Genomic DNA, 19,266 nt, shown 5'->3' on the forward strand with positions numbered 1-19,266 from the left:
AGCTGATGTTATAGCATGTATCTCTTAAAATAAGTTAGTTATTTATTGACTCTCCTACCATCAAGTTCTCTTCTGGCTTTAAAAGGTAATGACTTAGTTGTTTGGCATGCATTGTAGTTTAAATTTAGGACCCTTGGTACTTAGCATGAATTGAGCTTAGGCCTTATGTTAGAATTCTAACACTTAGCACAATTCACTGCTTGGGACTTAGGGCACTTTTCTGTCCTACACTACTTATGATTTTAACACTTATCCTATAAATATTTTTACTTAACTTATTCACTTGTAATGTAAATACACTTTATAAAAACATTTTCCTTCTTTAATACTTAATATACTTATATAATTCCGATCGAATATCAAAACCAACCATTTATTCTTAGATTAAAGCAATATAATACTTCGCGTGGGTCTTTTGTTGAGCTTCCACCAGCTCAACCAAATTCGTATTATACTTGTGGGAATAGAGGGATAAGCATTCTAAATAGATGAACCGACGATGAGAATGTCTATGTGTATTACAGTAAAAATAGGTTTTTAGTAGTACTCATAGAAGAGCGGTCTCCATACCATAATTTTGGACAAACGCCCCATTCGCACAACCATGAGTGTAGAAACGTATCAACTAGAAGGGGTAATTTTGTGAAAAATTATGGGGGATGTACATCAATTTATCGGCCATTGACTTATACCTTTAGATACCTGCTTCTCTCCCAAAAAAGATTGTGGAAAGAGAAATTATTTATCCGAATTGTCCTATCCCTGGAAATGCTTGATTAGAAAATATTTCGCATTGTAGCATCTCTATCACACACACACACACACATTCACACACTCACAAACACACAATCACACACACATACGCCCACACACACACTAACAAGTTCTTTAACCCCACAACAATATGTACATATTAGAGTTAAATAAGACTGTAAATAAATAGAATTCAAACAATGGCGATTTGCAAAACTAAAAGTTAGATAAGAACCATAGACGTACAAGGGTGGCGGTAAAGGGTTGTCTACCCCCCTACCCGCCCTCAAAATTTTTAAAAACATAAGATTATCCCCTTTAAACCTTTGAAACCCCTCATTTTACCCCACTCAAAATAGAAAGCTTGGACGTCCCTTGTACGAACTTGAGCCGCCTATCATAGATAGACACATTATTAGAACCAGACTAAAAATAGAGGCTAGGGGCGAAGCCGCTAGTAGTTAATAAGTCCCTAGATGCTAGGTGCGCAGCCACTAGTCTGCAGGCAAGTGATGTTCTGACTTAAAGAGCATGGCATGTTCGGAAAGACAGAAAAGTCAAATTATATTTTAAAGAAACAATTACAATGTGTTGAATCAGTCTATAACAGCAAAGTCTCATGTTGTCCAATGTTTTTTTTTACAAGATGACAACTTTTTATACGCATTTTTGAAGCTTAAATAACTTATCCTTATATAAAAGTAACAGGATGTCTATCTTTGAGTGTGTAACGAAAGATCTCGATAACCGCTGAACCGATATGATTCTCCTTTACAGTAAAGCTTTTTAAAGGTTCTGGGAAGGTAATAAATTTGGGGGATGGAGAAATCGCCCCTTGAAAAAGACACCCACCTTCCCCCTTGAGAGCCATTAGAGGCATCTTTTACTGACCTGTTTCCCTTGTTATCTATCTCCAACCAGGACAGGACTGGACCACAGGTCACAAGCGGACACACAAGCTCGCCCAGCCGGGTCAGGTAGCTGGCCACCAGCTGGTCCAAGTTTACCTGAAATTTAATAATATTTAACTGTTGAATAAAATTTCGTCTTCTTTAAAAGCTAGGTTTGGTGATTTTCATATTGTAATTTCACTAACATACAAACAAAATGATATTTTTTCTCTCTCTCTAATTTCAATTTGTATAACTATGAAGCTATTTAAAACAAAAAAAAGATGAATAGGATAAATATATCAAACAAAAAATGTTGTAACAAAAGTTAAAAACAACTGGTTCAAAATGAACGTACGGCCTTTCTGGTAACAATTGTAGAGTTGCTAAGCTATCTTAACCGTACCTCATTGTTACACCATCAAAAGTTTGATATCGATAAGACAATTATGATATTCCTAAATCAACTGACGCATTTAAAAACAAAAGGAATAGATTTCAAGAAATAATTAAAATGCCTAAAAGAAATAACACGACTGGACCTGATTTCAGAATCTATTTTATTTCTAAAACATTTTTTTAAAAGAGCTACGTTTTATTTCTTAAAAAGATTGAAAAAAAGCAGAAAAAAACAATAATTGCAAAAACTGTCTGAAACAAAAGATTGTGCAAAAAAAAGAAAAACAAAACAGAGTTTAATAGCTTTACCGTAATTCAGGGGAAAATGGATTGTTAAATTAGATGAAAGTAGTAATTTTTATAATATAATAGTTATTTATCGCATCGTATTATAGACGGCTTTCCACGGATATTAAAAAGAAAAATTCAAAGATTAATACCAGTCTAATAAAACTGGCATTAATCTCATGATTTTATTTTATTATTCGTGGAAAATTGTCTTAAGTACGATGCTAAACAGAAATTTTCAGTGTGGTTGAGAACCGCCTGTTATCTACTGTATATTAATCAGTTTCGAAAACATAATGTAAAAACAATTCCATTAAATAAAAGAGTTTTGATATTAGACAAAAAAAAGTTAAGAAAGGTGATGGGGAAACAAGATTTTAGAGTTAGACTAAAAATATACCATAACGAAAATAATCAAATTCTTATGATTACTTATCTATTTATTCCTTAATATAATTTGAATCAGACAAAATACATTACTATAATGAGTGAACCTCCAAATTTATAATTCATCTCAGGAATATAGGTAGTAATATTTTATTTTCCAAACAGAGAAAATAAAATACTTCTAGTCTAAACCTAAAAAAAATGGTTGAAACGTTAAGATACTCAGCTTCATGAACCAACAAGCAAAAATCATTAAGTCCCAAAAGTTGTAAAGCCAACGAAATAACCCGTAAATATACAACTTTGGGGACTAGTTTAATCAACTCCCAATGCAATTTTTAAACAGGCAAAAATAGGACACAGTAGACAAAGATTACTAGATACCTGGCACAAATATGTAATTTAGAATCCAATCAATTTCAATTACCAGCAAAAATTTGCACTCATTAGCTAAATTTTCAATTTTAGTATCTGCAAAAAAATCCGCAACTTTTTTGCAAAAAAAAGTTTATTCATTAAAGCTTTATCGTAGTGTCAAATTTTCAATTCAAGTGCAGCAGCTATAAATTAATAATTTATAATAATAAAAAACTTTTAATGTTTTCAGTAAATTGTCAATTAATCACTGAATATCATATTGTTGTCTCTTTAGTAAGAACAGTAATCTGAGATTAAATAAATTTCATAGAATTTATCTTGAAAAATGAAAAATTGAGTTCTCTATGTAAAAGAAAAATTGAATATCAGTCTGCTTAAACCAAAAACCTTTACTATGAATTGCATATATCATATAGGAATGTTATTGTTTGTGTGTGCTTACAATATAGCTTCCCTTAAATACACAGCTAATCCTATATCCTTTAACTAGCGGCTAAGCCCCCTAGATGCCTCTAGTGGCAATTTAATTTTTTAAAAAAATAATACGTAACTTTTCTATGTTACGTTTAAGTCTCAGCGATACCTATCTATGTTGCGTTCAAGTCTCTGCGTAAAATTGTGATTTGTCTTAGAAGGGTGGTGGTACCCTCCCCCAAAAATAGTTATAAACCTTCCCGGGACCTATGAGAATCCTTATAATAAAGTAAAATGTATTTAGTATTTTTTTCCTATATCTATTCATAACTTTGAAGCTTCGCTACTTATGGATGTTGTCATCCTTGTTATAATCTATTTTCACGGATTTCAAATCTTAATTTAAAAGATTTTTGCAAAAATTACCAAAATAAAAATTTCCTTGCAGTACTACAATAACACTCATTTAGCCGAGGAAATAAAGGGCTAATTAAAGGATATTAAAGGTATTGTTTAAACAAGGATGACAACATCCATAAAAGCGAAGCACTGAAACGGTAGGACAAACGGACATTAACACTTGTCTAGTGTCTGAACTGAATAATCAGAATATAAAAGTATCGAAAGAGTCGAATCAAAATTGTAAGTAAATTTGTTGAATAACTGCTTGATACAGGATAATGTTTTGGACATACTTACATTTTTAGGACTTGATTATAGAGTTGCTTTGCTTATACTTTTGTTCTTTGTTGTCCCAGGAACCAATATACCAAAAATCAGATCAAACGGATAATTAGATCACATAAAAATTTGTTGTTAAAAAAGTAGAAAAATCAACATGTTTAAAATGGACATACGGACATTCTGGTAATGATTATAGAGTTGCTACGCTTTCTAAATCGTACCTAACTACTACAGGAATCATCATGCAAAGTTTGAAATCGATAGGACAATTCTAACATGCCTAAATTAACGAATAAAAGCTATCTATCTCGGACGGACGGACGTATGGACGGACGGACGTACAGACCGACCCTAATTATAGAAAAGCTTCGCTTTTAAAAAACTTTTATATCCCCTAAACATTTTATAATAACAAGTATTTTTAGAGATAAATAAATAGGTAAAAAGCTAAAAATAAACACAAACGATCATAAGATCTGAATTCGTTCTGGCATTGGTTAGCTTTTAGTAACAATTTTCAAACTTTTCCTCTAATAAATTTAATGTACTATTTTTTGTCATAATTGAGGGTGGAAAGGGGGGGGGGTTGATTTATCGTTAGTTGTTCTATTTCCGTCCTACTTTACACTAATCTTTAAACAAGGAAAACCAATCTAAAGGGAATGAGTTATAGAGAAGCTTCCTATTTACAGTTAAAGACAAAAGCAATTTATTTTTGCATTTCAATTGTTATGAATTCTTTAAAAATACAAACCATTGCGAAACTACAGGGGTTAAGGAAAATGTTTGTTGTTGTTTTTTAATTGTAAGAGAACAGTAAATAAACCAACAGCTTGTTATTGAGGAATTAATTGGTTCGAAGAATTTAATTATGTAACTATCCGCTACAATGTCAGATGCGCGAATAAATAGCTTTAAATTCATTGGTTAAGATATATATACAGATAACTACCTCCCTCCCTTTCGTCTGCTACTTGGCTATGTCAATATCCCCGACACCATTGGTTGATTTTTAATGACCCACTTGAGAGTCGGCAAAAGTACATTGTGATGGGAAAATACCTTTCTCCCTCTTGTGTTTTACTTTACTGTTTGGACTCAACTTATTATAAAAATATATGCTCTTAAATTCATATCCATTACATTGCACGACCTTTGTCTAGATGTTTTTAATGTGTTCATATAGAACATTAGTTACACCTGTTTTGGGAAAAGGAATTCCCCCTTCTTCTATTACAGTCTCGCAACCTTTACTAATACAATTACCATAACATAATATTCTTTTGTTTTTAGAATAATCCCCTCAAAAATTACGTTTAAAATTCACAGATATTCTTAGGAAATAACCAATCTATCTAAATATTCACAAATTTGTATGAATTTTTACATATTCAACGTATTTAGTCTCGGGCAAAAACAGACCACAAAAAGTGTTCTTATAAAAAATAAATGTTTAAATAAATAGCAATTTTAATATTGTTTTTAATAGAATTGGTAGTCTTGAGTTTTTTTGTTGTTGAAGTTTTCGACGTTTGATTGCACGGCATTTGTTTCCAAGTCCAAATTATGCAAAGACATTCCCTTTACTCTTGCTAGTAATGTCACACGACTGACATATCTGCAGTAAATAATATTTAAAATTAGGGTTGGGCCGGATACCGGATATCCGGCTTATTTCTAATGCCGAATATCCGGTTCCGGTAAGAAATCTGGCCAACGTTCGATATCCGGCAAATTACCGGATATCTGGCCGGACAACCGGATATCCGGCGTCAAAAATCAGCCGGATATCATGTAACCAGATAGTTTTAATATCCGGTATCCGGCCGGATATTGAAAATGACCGAATATCCGGCCGGATAACCGGCCAGACCGAATATCTTGCCCAACCCTATTTTAAATGGTAAGTGCATATACAATTAGATTTATTATTACTTGGATCTTACACTAGATTATCATGAACCCTAAAAAAGTGAAACTTGTAGCGGGATAAAAAAAAACCACCATTACCTCCTTTCACCCATCCCCTCGCCTCCCACTAGATGAACGAACTGACCAATAAATAGAAAGGGAAATAGCAACCTAAATTGACAACAACTTTTCCCCTGACATAATATCCACGTATATTCAGCATCCAATGATATATATTAGTTGGTTTAAAGGAACATAAATTTAAAAACACACCTTTTCTTCTTATGAGGAAAAGTGAGAAAAAACCCTACATTTTTAGTTATTTTTATGCCTTCTAGTTGGTCTATTCCAATGTTTTTATAATACATGAAAATGGTAATTATTGACAAAAAGTTTAGTAAAACATTTAGGCGTCCCTTCTCTATATTGATGTTTGCCCGTATGCTTAGTCTTACTCATTAAACTAGTTTTAGGATAATTTTCATGTTTTTCATGTCTAATAAATATCTTGGAGTTGTTTTAGGCTATTTTCCATTACTCCCAGACGTTCCCTACAGGCTAGGGGCGGAGCAAATAGTTATGATTATAAAACATTAACAACAGAAGAAAAATATTCGTGTCATCAATATAATGGAGAATAAAATGTTTTATAATAATTTTTTTATCTACTTCCGATTGATTCATCACATTTTACGCCCATAAACAATATATAAAACAATTTTATCTTTATACTGCGTTCTAACGTAAAATACATGTCCTTGTTTTAATGTTATAGATTGCATGCAAAGTTTTTCCTATCGTTTAAAGAGAAACCAATAATTTTTTTACGCATTCCTACGCAAAATAAAGATATTTTTGTACGCATTGACGCTAGATTTAAAATATAGAGTTAAAATGCATTTATTATTCAACATATACAAGTTTAAACAAAATTCATTGTAAATTCAAAGGATGCTTTATGTGAGCATAGAGTTGCAATCAGTAGCGTGCAGAAGTAGGGTGTGTGTGTGTGTGGGGGGGGGGGGGGGGTTCAACAACCGCCTGTTGGATTGCTGTGGACGCCATTGGTTGCTATACTTTCGAAATTAAAGTTTTACAGGAATCACCATGTCAATCAAGTTTAAAGCGATAGAACATTTCTAACATGCCCAAATTAATCAAAGCAGCTAACCGTTACGGATGTACACAGACCTACCTTGTATGTAAAAAACACCTCATTTAAAAAAGTGGTTTAAAAAGGTACATTTAATGCTTTTGGGATAGTGTAACATTTTGTGAACAAAATGGACTATAAGTGAGACCTTTTCTTGTGAGAAATTATTTCATACAAAAAGTTAAAAAATCAGGAAATATAGGCATTAGCAATATAATATAAATTTAAAAAGCTGTGAGTCAAATTTATATATTGATATGTGTGTCCATTAAGATTTTTAATACAGCTACCCTATGAAAAATACAAAAACACATCTGCCGCCCATTGGCCTCAGGGAAATCAACCTTTTACTACAATTTTAAAAATCAGCTAAAAAAGTCTTAACCTGACCCAAATTATGCATTCCATATTTTCGAAAAAAATTCAAAGCATCCAAACGGGTTAAAATTTTAGGCTTAGTCACGGCTAATGCGCGGCTGTCGAGCCTCGAAAAATACACCTACAATTTTTCGAAATATTGATAAGCTGTAAGATTAAATATCTCACATTGTCCTATCCTTTTATCCCTGAAACAAACCCTACATAAAACATGTTGAAAGGGTTTTTATGATAAAAGGTAAAAATTTAGAATATGTTAATTGATTTCTAAATAGTTCACTAAGTTTTCAGTAGGATAAATGGACACAAAACCTTATTACAAAATTAGTTCAATGCCCTTTGAATAGGTATGCTACAATTTTTCATGTATAGAAAAGCTACACGTTACATCAAAATAAGTGAGAAGAGGAAAATATACAAAAAAAGTTGTAATGAAATTTAAAAGAAAAAAAAGGATATAATTAGATTCCACTTATAAAGAAAGGCCAATATTGCATTGAAATGGAACCCAGAGAGAGATTGGACAATGGGCTGTTTATTACACTAGTCCCCAAAGTAATATAATAACGTTCATTTATTTGTTGGCCTAATACCTCTGTTTATCATCATTGGGAATGTATATCAATTTAGCGACCATTGTCTTATCCCTTTATATTCCTGCATACAAACAAGCTTTTTTTAGGAGGGTAAGATTAGAGATTTTAAAGGTTTGATTGTGGTATTATGTATTTTTCTAAAATTTTGATTGGAGTAAATGAGGGGTTTCCAACTTCGGGAGAGGGAGGGGCATTAGTTTACACCCCCCCCCCCCCTGGACCAAAAAAAAACAATAATTAATAATGCTCTTGTATAAACAACCTACACAAAAATGAAAATATTGGTGTAAAACAGATTTTATGATTTAAATTATTCTATTTGAAAATATTACCTCTTGATTTTGTAATGATTTGATATTTTCTATTTGTGAAATGACAGGTAGCTCTGAATATTTCCTAAATAAAAGATCCGAGGTTAATATCCTTTAGGGTATAGTCCGTTTCGTGGCAACGCACTTAAGGGGCGTTGCCACGAAAGGAACTATTCCCTAATATTATATAAGAGTTTGGATGTTTGTCGGTATGTTTATACTACAGGATCAAGCTGGTGCTTTCATCCAAAGTGCCGGTGAAGCACTGTTGAATCCCTTACTTTTAAAATAAATTTATGGGGTAGGGGGTTAGTGCTTCAACCCAAAACCCAACATAACCTAACCCAACTATATTAACAAAAAAAAGATTAGTATATCATATTTACCCCACAGCATTACGATTGAGGGACGAACAGACAAAGTGAGTTATAGAGTAGTTTCTCCAACTAAAATAAAATACCTATCATAAACACAAGTATGCAGTTGTTTGTCCAGAGACTCTAAATCCTCTAGCGTCCTACGCAGCATCCAAGTGCGGCTGCCACCCTTGGCGTTCGGCTGCGTTTGTGCGCGTATTAGGTACACGTTGGCGTCGCTGTTGTGCTTAGACCTGCGCGCGAACAGATACTTGTTTTTGTTTTGTTTTATCAACAAGGATGATAAAAAATGCTTTGCAAGCAATGGATTTAAAGGGATAAAACAATGGACGGTAATTTGATGGGCATCCCAAATAATGATACACAAAATTACACCTTTTGTAGATTAAAATTAGTGTTTGGTACGTTTGGACACTCAACGCAATAAACAAACCATAAAATTCAATAAAAATCCCCACAGTTTTTAGGGATTTTGGTTGCCTCCTTAAGAATATTTAAATACATCTCAATGTTAACAATTTTAAGTATCCATCCCTATTGATGCTTTGTTGTTCCATGGTTGAAAGTTGATTTGAACTTGTTGTGCTACTGATACTCTCATCCCGTAGTTCAAGCTAAAATATAGATATTAGAATTAGTTTTTTAAGCATTAGAGTAAAAAACTAGAGGGAGAAAGGGTTAAATAACTGTATCTCCCTATCGCAACCGCCTTGTGCAACCTTTCTATTGGATCATTGAAAATCAACAAATGGTGATTTTATTATATTATAATTTGATTATATTAACGCAGCAAAGTAGCAGAAAATAAATTTAGAAGCAGACGAAAGATGTCTTTGAAAAAGGAAGGGAGGGTTGTCTGTATATACATCTATACTATATAGATCTGTTTCTTAAGCATTGTGATATGAAAAAGTGATGCCACTAGAAGTAAAATGAGTAAAAATGTCAGTCAAGACAATTTTTGATAAAGCCATTTAGTCGACAGAAACTCTGAAAATGCGTGTGCTTCTATCTGTTTCATGATAAAATTATTTTAAAATCTTACCTGTATGGGACCAATTTCCGCGTATTCATAATGAAAATGTGCACAGTTTTCTAGAATTGAAGGCCTAAAACAAAACAGAATTATTTAGTAATATCATATTACAAAAATAATAACCTTACACAAGACTAACTTATGAAAGACTACACTAACTCTTAAATTGAATGACCTTTGTCCTTAAATCTATAATTAAACAGAGAACAAGGAGACAATAATGGTGTAATTGATTTACATCCATCCTTTAACGGCTCCCATGAGCTCTGGTCCTTAGGAATCTAAAGGGATAAGACACAATGGCCAACAAATTGATTTACAAAACCATGTACAAAATTGCACCTTTTAAAGATTACAATTATTGTTTAAAACGGTTGAACTATCAACTTTAAGATTCAATCAATCAAAATTCAACAAAAAGTCCCCAAAGTTGGGAAGCTTTGGGACTAGTGTAATAAAAGTCCAATGTCCTCTCCCCCTCCTGGTTTTTCATACGCTACAAAAGACATTTTTCTGGTAGAAATGCGAATTTACCTCATATTTGAAGAATTTTCTTGATTGGTAAGATGTTGAATCACCATTTTACCACGAGATGTCTCTATCTCACTACTCATATGCAGTCCACTCTGAAAAAAAAGAAATATTAGACATAATATAATAGTTATTTATCGCATCCTATTATAGACAGCTTTCCACGGGAATTATAATGCCAAGATTAAAACCAGTTTTGTTATCCAACAAAACTAGTTTAAATTTAATGACTTTTTTTTAATATTCGTGGAAAATTGTCTGTAATACGATGCTCTACATGATTTTCAATATGGCTGGAACCGGTTCTAATCTAGCTGATATTGTATATGAGGTTATTTCCTAACAAAATATTAATTTTCTTATCATTATTATTCAAATGTCGTCTTTGCAAAGTAATAATTTAAATAATGAACAATTTGGCCGCGAGATGGCACTAGTGAACGTAAACAAAAACATAATAACAAAAATGGGGGAAAGGAATTGAGTGAAGTAAAGGGGAAAGAAATGGAGAAAGTAAAATCAGCTGTTTGGGAAAAGTGAAATTTATTCAACGTCTGCTGCTAGTACATTCACAACATAAACATAATCAATTTAAAAGTTTCATCATATAAACACGCAATAAATGTTAAAAATCCACGAAAAAGTTACAATTTATAATGAAAGATGAGGGTTAACTGTATAATTTTGTTGTTATTTTGTATTTGTGAAACATATTGTTTTGTGGAGGATGTTAAACAAGCATTACATTCTGCAAAAGGATATTTAGGTGAGTTTTGAAAATTAATTTGAATATACTGATAATAGTTATTTATCGCAGTTTTCCGCGAATATTAAAATGTAAAATTATAATATCACAACCAGTTTAGTTTGCCTCGAAGGGATATGAAGGTCAGTACTAACAAAACTGGTATGAATTTTATGATTTTTATTTTAATATTAGTGAAAAATTGTCTTTAATATGCGTTGTATATGATTTTTCAGTATGGCTGAGAACTGGTTCTAATCCAAGTGGATATTAATAGGTTCAAAACGATTTTTATGATGATTCATACCTATTCTAGTTGCATAGTATAATTAAAAGACAAAAAGTATTTCTTTAGATTTTGGTTCATTGACTCTCTATTAATTTTAGATGAAATCCTGCCATTAATTTCCAATGGAATCAAGGCTGTTCAGAGGTTTGAAGAATTTGTTGAGAATTCTATTGATGAGGACTGTTATTTTCAATGTCCCAAGGTAATTTCTAGACTTTATGACTTGCAATAATTGTATATTATTACAGGCTCTCTATCCAACTTTTAAATAGATGTAGAATATACGTGGATATATAACAGGGGAAAAATTGTCGTAAAATTAGGTTGCTAGCATATAACTCGTTTATTGGAAAATTCATATTTTTCCTCTAATATTCTATTTAGAGATCTTGATATTCATCCTGAGTGTAAACAAAGAAAACTACCCCTTCTTTAGATTAAAATTATTGGATATAAAGTTTAGACACTATCAGTTAAGAACCAACCAATCAAGATTCAATAAAACTATAAAGCCAACGAATTTTATATCGTGGTTGTGAAACTTCAGATACCAGTGTAATTTACTGTTCAATGACCCCTCCCTCCCTGTGTTCTATCTATTATTAAATCTGTATTCTATCTATATTCTTAAAAATGCCCAATATTTTAGAAATTTAATATGTAATATATAAATATATTTTAGGGGAAGATAGTACAAGCCAAGGACACTCATGTTAAGACAGCTAATGGTTGTGGATCGCTAGGTATGAAATTAAATAAAAGCAACCAATAAACTTTGAATAAAAGTAATAGAATGTCTGTCTCTTTGTACCAAAGGATCTAGTTAACCAGTGAACCTCTACGGTTCTATTAGAAGTTGTTTTTTTCTGGTACAGTAAGGTTTTGAACGTGGAGTGGGAATGTAAGAGAAATTGTTCCTATAGAAAATACCCATCCCCTTTTTACTTTTTGTTTTAAAATCTAAATTGATGGGGGAGGGTTCAACTCTCCCGTCCTTATTTGAACTTCTAGAGGCCTCTAAAAAACATAGCCGTCAGTTTTTATAAAAGAACTAAAGTCCAACAATTATGTTTCTAATAAGGATAGAAAAAAGAATAAAGGAGCATTTACAAAATTATGTTATTGTTAATCTAAATAATTTTTGACATTTTTAGATTACATTTTTGATGACACGCCAGACTCCTACATTTATGTTGAAAAAGAATTCAGGTGATTTTTAAAACAGATAATGTAACAAAAAATACAGAATACTTTTTTTCTCTTCTAATAATAAAACTTAAGGTATATCTAATCTTAATCTAAGTTTAATCTCAATAGAACATTTAAATCATATTAAACTAATAAGAAATTAAGGTCCATACAGCAAAGACAGAGACTTATTCTTTAGATTTTTTGTTTTCTTATTAGTTTATCCCATAAAAAAATATGCATGCTAGTTTCAAAACACTTGTTCCTGTCTTTTGTGTCATAATTAAGATCCATTTTTACACACTTTGTGAAGAAATAAATATCTTTTTCCATGTCAAAAATACTTTATAAGTACATATATTTCATATTTTAGTGAATGTTGTCAAACACATGACTACTGTTATGACACTTGCGGAGAGGATAAGGTAAAAATATTCAGCACTGAATGAACTCCCACTCCAAAATTGAATATAATGAGGGAGGGCGTCGTTATGCCTAACCCCTGCTTGTACCATACCTGTGGTAATCCTATCCTGCGGGCTATTCAGTACCCAATATAAGCTAACCTAACCTGGTCTTAAGTAATAAACAAACAAAATAAAAACAAACTCCCCCCATAATTTAAATTTATTTATAATAAGTAAGGGGGACCGGTGGTGGGGGTGGTGGTTAAGGTCTGTACTCACCTAGAAACATAAACACAAACACAACCCTCCCCCCCCCCCACAAAAAAATCCTTGTAAAAAAGATTAATATTTTAAAAGATAACCCAGATAGATATAAAATTCAAGTTACCCCATTCACAAAATTCCTATTGGGATTATTCCAAAAATGCAATTCAAATTCTCCACATTACAACATCCTAACAAATAGGGAAAAGGGATTTAGATTCTGAAGAAAAAAACTATAAATGATAACAAACCCTCTTAAAGCAAAATATAATGCAAATAGTTGTCCATAAAAAGTCAAGTAAATATGTTTTAGTTGAAAACGGAAAGACAATGTGTTCAGTCCAGAGATCTAAAGGGATAAGACAATGGCCGATAAATTGATTAACATTCCCAATGATGACACACAAAATAAATCCTTCTGTAAAAATAATTAAGTGGTTGAAATGTTTGAACAATTAATAAACCAATTATTCAAAATTAAGTTAAAGTCCCCAAAGTTGTTAAGCCAACAAATAAGAAAACGTAATTATAAAACTTTGGGGACTAGTGTAATAAACAGTCAATTGCCCCCCCCCCTCTCTCTCTGGTTTAGTCTACTATAAATTTTGTTCAAAAATCAAAGATATCTATTATTATCTACATAGTAGTACAAGTTTAATTTAGCTACAGTAAAACTTTTTCTTTGGATACTCTATCCCTCTCCTATACCTGAATAACATTCTGTGAGTAAACTTGAGAGGTAAACTTGCAACATTTCAATGTTATGAAATATCCTTTCATTGCTCAATGCTCTATCTTAGGATAACATCACAGCAATTTTATATTTTATCTAATCCATTTTTTGTCATGAATAAAAAGCAAGATGTTTTAGGGAGAGATAACTAATTTAAAGAAAAACTCTTATGTCATTGACTTTTCAGTAAATCCAAATTGTATCGTATTTAAATGGATATATTATTACTTGGATCTTTCACCAGATTTTCTTGTTTTCTAATAAAATGAAACTTGCAGAGGGCTAAAAATAATACCCATTTCCACTCCTGTATCCCATCCCCTCCTTTTACTGGATGAACAAATTGATTAATAAACGAGTTAACTAGTTAAGTTGACAATTTTTCTCCTGTAATAATATCCACGTATATTATACATCCATTTGAATTTACCTACATGTTCCAGTTATTGAAAATTATTCTTAGATAAAATATTTTTGTTTTTAATCTAGGATTTCTGTGACATAAAGTTTCGCAAGTGTTTGTACCGAGTTTGTCGAGGTGAACAACACCAAAAATATCTGGACAATAAAAAGTGCAAATTAAAGGTAATTAACAAAATAGAGCTGAATTTTGTATAAGTTAGATTGACCAGAAACCCAGGGATCTAAAGGGATAAGTAAATGGACGACAAATGTACATACCTAATGATGATACACAAAATTACCCTTTTTATAAATTACTATTAGTTGTCGGACACTCCACTTAATGAAAAAACCAATTAAAATTTAATAAAAATCCACAAAGTTTGTAAGCCAATGAATAAGAAAACGCTATTTTAAAACTTTGGAGACTAGTGCAATAAACAGCTCAGTGTCCCCCTCCTCCCTGTCAAATAATCATTATTAGAATAGTGAGAAATATATATAAGAGATTTATTTAAAAGTTACATGCTTAAATTAATAGTGGGGCTAACATTTATTTTCAGTAGGTACCTATGTAAACATATTTTCAAGCCATTTAGTTAATTTGCTTATAAGTATGTCATCTTACTATATGTTGATATACCTATGTAAATGTCTTACGAATAACCATCTAAAGAGACACCCTTTTTCAACTTTTAAGAAGTTTTTTTTCTTCTAATACGAATTTCAACTTTGATTGGCGGAAAAGTTGAAGGAAAAGCAATAGTTTTCTCCTTGTACCCTATCCCTGATTCTGTTCCTTTTCATGCAACACCTTGTCCTTATCTTTTCATTAATTTTGATCAAGCCTGTGAAAAGAATATTTTTCTTGCACAAGTTTGATAATGGAAAGTTTAGGATGTAAAACTGCCAGCAGCAATGATATTGGGTGCATTTTTTAGTATCGAAGCTTCTCAATATCTTATTTTGTCCATCTGTCTGTAATGTCCTGAAGATAAGCTTCAATCTTAGAGGCCTCTAGGGGGGCACTTGAAGAGGGGGGAGATGAATTCGAAAACCCATTTTTTTTTTATTTTAGATTTGATTTTTCTTGGGAGGGTGGTGGTACCCTCCCCATAAATAGTTAAAATCCTTCCCAGGACCTATGAGAAACTACCTTGTAAAGAAGAACCCGATCGGTTCAACGGTTAGCAAGATCCTTCGGTAAAGAAAGACAGATATACAAAAATTCAGTTACTTTATTATAAGGATTATCTTCTTTATGTAAAAAGGAAATAATGAAATATCTATGAGTTTTTATAAGTTTTACTGCGTATGAAATTTTCGTCCTATAATCTCAGAATGTCAACAACTAAAAAGCATTGTTATTTGCATCCTATATCATGTAATTTTTTCTTCCTTTCAGTAATATATTTTTTACAGATATTATCTAATATTGATAAGTTTTTAGACACACCCCTCCCTCATAATATAAAATCCTAGCTATTGCTTTTAATTTTTGAAAAAAATGCATGATTTTTTTTCTTTTTGGCCTTTTTATAACTTAAAAATCATTTGTGTAACAATAAAAGACTTTTACATCTACTAAGAATAAAATTAATGAAATAATTGGCAGTCATTCTATGGGGTTTGTATGTCTATCTCTAAATCCAACTTTAAAAAGCACATTAATTAACCATGCCCTCTGCTAAATTACTATAAAATAATTGAATAATCACATAATTTGACAGTTTAAGTATTAAATCCAATTTTCAGTTATGGAGATGTGTGTGAAGTTAAGATTATTGGATAGCATGTCAATCAAATGTCTCAGATTAGATACAAACATGAACTATCATTCTATATATTTACTTACAATATTTAATAATAAGCTATTATGTGCAAATTAGAAAAAATGTGTACTAGTTTGTCAGTCCCCTAAGCTAAACCAATAAGGTTTTTCTTTTCAGGAAATATTTCTACTGTAACAGAGTTTTAAGCTATTTTCTAAGAAAAACCTTACTGATTTCTTTTTCTTTGGAAAAATGCATGTCAAACTATGCCAAAAAGAGCATTAGCTGACGAATATTTCATCTGTGGAGTATCTTATCTTCTATTGAGACCTAACTGAATAATATTCACATTTACATTTAATTTAAGGCCAAGTTATTCTATATGGCTGTAGTTGGAGTTGGTTGCCTACCATTCAAGGACGCTCAGGTAAACTTTTCAAAGTGGTCTTTCCATTAACAGTGTTAGTTGATTACAATCTTTACAAAGGTTGACAGATTTTAACTTTTTACAGTTAATATTCCAGTTAAGTTTAACCATAAAAAAGGTATTTAAAAGAGGCTTTTATAAGATATAGTAATTAACAAAGATGACATCATCCATAAAAGCGAAGCACTGAAACGGTAGGACAAACGGACATTAACACTTGTATAGTGTCTGAACTGAATAATCAGAATATAAAAGTATAAGAGTCGAAGCAAAAGTGTAAGTAAATTTTTTGCAAAACTGCTTGATACAGGATAATGTTTATGGACATACTTACATTTTTAGGACTTGATTATAGAGTTGCTTCGCTTATAAAATTGTTCTTTGTTGTCCCAGGAATCAATATACCAAAAATCAGATCAAACGGATAATTAGATCACATAAAAGTTTGTTATTAAAAAAGTAGAAAAATCAACATGTTTAAAATGGACGTACGGACATTCTGGTAATGATTATAGAGTTGCTACACTTTCTAAAACGTACCTAACTACTACAGGAATCACCATGCAAAGTTTGAAATCGATAGGACAATTCTAACATGCCTAAATTAACGAATAAAAGCTATCTATCTTGGACGGACGGACGTACGGACCGACCCTAATTAAAGAAAAGCTTCGCTTTTAAAAATATTTACATACAAACCTCATTTTTTATTTGAGGAGATATTTTATGCCCCACCCCCCAAAAAAGTACATCAAAAAAGAAGTTTTGAACTATACAAACACTATCCATGCAAAGTCTTCTTTCGCATAAAAACTTATAAAACTCGAATTCTCTTGAGTCTTAAGTAATTCAAGTTCATTTAATTTAAAGCAAATGTTTGATATGATTTATTATTCTCTCCACCTTGCTAAATTAAACAATTTTTCTTCGCAAAATTTTCTGAATTTGCTTTTTATTTTATGAAGAAATATTTTCATAAATCAGGGATTTATGGATAAATGAATTAATATTTCTACTTACTTCATGAAGAAAAATATTTTGTCTTTGTATAGTTTTTCCAAGATGGAAATAAATAAGCCTCAATAAAAATAAACTATTAATTTAAACCTAAAAAAATACAATTTTCAGCATGATTGTGTTATATGAATAGCGTATTTAAATGAAACTTGCAATTAAAGTAAATATAAAAAAAGGATAATTAAAACCAATTGTCACCAAATTCCTATCCCAACCATCCCTGATAGATCCTGCATGACAATTTTTCTTCATGCATGAGGGCATTTTTAATATTTCTTCTGGTTATTTCAAGTTTAGAAAACAAAACTATAATAAGATAAACTATTTAGTATTTCAAAATTCTAAAATTATAAGAACTGCAGGCAACTTTTTGATTAAACATAACATAAAAAAAACCTTGTCAAAAATTAAAAATTTACCCAAAACTCAAGCTAAATAAAAATATATTAATATATAAAATTGTTTTAGAAAAATGCCTGTGAATGTGTTCCTGATTATGGGAGGAGATCTGAAAGAAATGAACTATAATCATACAAGTTATAGAGTAGCTGCACTACAAAAAATTATTTTGGTATTTATTAGTTTATTCTTAAACTAAAGAATTTAAAAGGGGGGGGGGCGAAAGTGACACTTTTTGAAACCAAAACTAAAAGTCAAAGGAACTCAACTAAAAAAAGAGTTACAGGTCTGACATTTTGCATGGCAGTTGCTTTATAGGGGTACAATATGGAACTGTGAAGAAACGGCGGCGCAACCGCCGAAAACCGCCGAGAAAAGGCAACAAAAATTACGGCGGGAAACGGCGGTTTTGGCGGTTGCGCCGCCGTTTCTTCACAGTTCCATATTGTACCCCTATAAAGCAACTGCCATGCAAAATCTCAGACCTGGAACCCTTTTTTTAGTCGAGTTCCTTTGTTAACTCTTAGTTTTGGTTTCAAAAAGTGTCACTTTCGCCCCCCCCCCTTTAAATACAACTGAACATGATTTTTTTTTAGTAAAATATGTAATATCTATGTATAAACTATTTATTAAAAGCTATTTGTTAATTATTTTTTATATGAAGGATGAAATATAAATGCAAAAAAGTTTTCTTATTTATTATTATTTATGTAATATTTTTGCAAACATAGGTGTATATCTACCCAATGATGTGAATCATAACACATACTGAACTGTATATATTTGACATATTGTTCCAGACTGACAGACTTTATATAGAAGCTTTGCTACTAAAAAACTAAATTGATAGATAAAAGTAATTTGATATCCTATGATCATATCATGGATAATTGAAAAGCAATGAAAATAAAGAAAAATAATATAATTATAATACAAAATATTCAGGGAGGTAGGGGATATTGGACTGTAAATTATACTGGTACCCAATATTTTATAATCGTTCAAAAACGTTGAGTCTTTAATTCAATTTGATTTAATGGATTCAAACTACTAGTGTCTAAACTTTTCAACCAATAATTTATCAACATCATCCATTATCTTATACCATATGAATCCTGAATATATTATTTCATCTAT

At 31.4% G+C, this 19,266-nt stretch overlaps 2 protein-coding genes across 2 annotated transcripts in view; one reads left to right on the forward strand and one right to left on the reverse strand.

The window, feature by feature from the left end:
* Positions 1 to 19,266, reverse strand: part of LOC145328395 (uncharacterized) — a 310,864-nt gene that overhangs the window by 223,597 nt on the left and 68,001 nt on the right. Inside the window, exons 7-12 of the mRNA XM_080172033.1 lie at positions 10,490 to 10,581; positions 9,965 to 10,028; positions 9,453 to 9,533; positions 9,003 to 9,151; positions 8,564 to 8,627; positions 1,645 to 1,760 (exon numbers count right to left, since the gene is read on the reverse strand). Coding sequence (XP_080028159.1) covers positions 1,645 to 1,760; positions 8,564 to 8,627; positions 9,003 to 9,151; positions 9,453 to 9,533; positions 9,965 to 10,028; positions 10,490 to 10,581 — 566 coding nt within the window. The remainder of the gene's footprint in view (positions 1 to 1,644; positions 1,761 to 8,563; positions 8,628 to 9,002; positions 9,152 to 9,452; positions 9,534 to 9,964; positions 10,029 to 10,489; positions 10,582 to 19,266) is intronic.
* GXIVsPLA2 (phospholipase A2 group XII) lies at positions 11,078 to 18,354 on the forward strand. The gene is made up of 8 exons (XM_080171189.1): positions 11,078 to 11,252; positions 11,619 to 11,722; positions 12,203 to 12,263; positions 12,675 to 12,729; positions 13,082 to 13,133; positions 14,602 to 14,697; positions 16,654 to 16,713; positions 18,199 to 18,354. The coding sequence occupies exons 1-8, from the start codon at positions 11,150 to 11,152 to the stop codon at positions 18,256 to 18,258; spliced, it is 591 nt and encodes a 196-aa protein (XP_080027315.1). The 5' UTR covers positions 11,078 to 11,149; the 3' UTR covers positions 18,259 to 18,354.

This window comes from Acartia tonsa, chromosome 9, assembly GCF_053477335.1.
Source record: "Acartia tonsa isolate MP-2025a chromosome 9, ASM5347733v1, whole genome shotgun sequence".
Taxonomy (NCBI): Eukaryota; Metazoa; Arthropoda; class Copepoda; order Calanoida; family Acartiidae; genus Acartia; species Acartia tonsa.

Coding starts and splice junctions, on each gene's coding strand:
- GXIVsPLA2 (XM_080171189.1), top strand. CDS start 11,150: ATGAGGGTTAACTGTATAATTTTGTTGTTATTTTGTATTTGTGAAACA. Junction 11,253..11,618: donor TTCTGCAAAAGGATATTTAG/GTGAGTTTTGAA, acceptor TATTAATTTTAG/ATGAAATCCTGCCATTAATT. Junction 14,698..16,653: donor ATAAAAAGTGCAAATTAAAG/GTAATTAACAAA, acceptor ATTTAATTTAAG/GCCAAGTTATTCTATATGGC.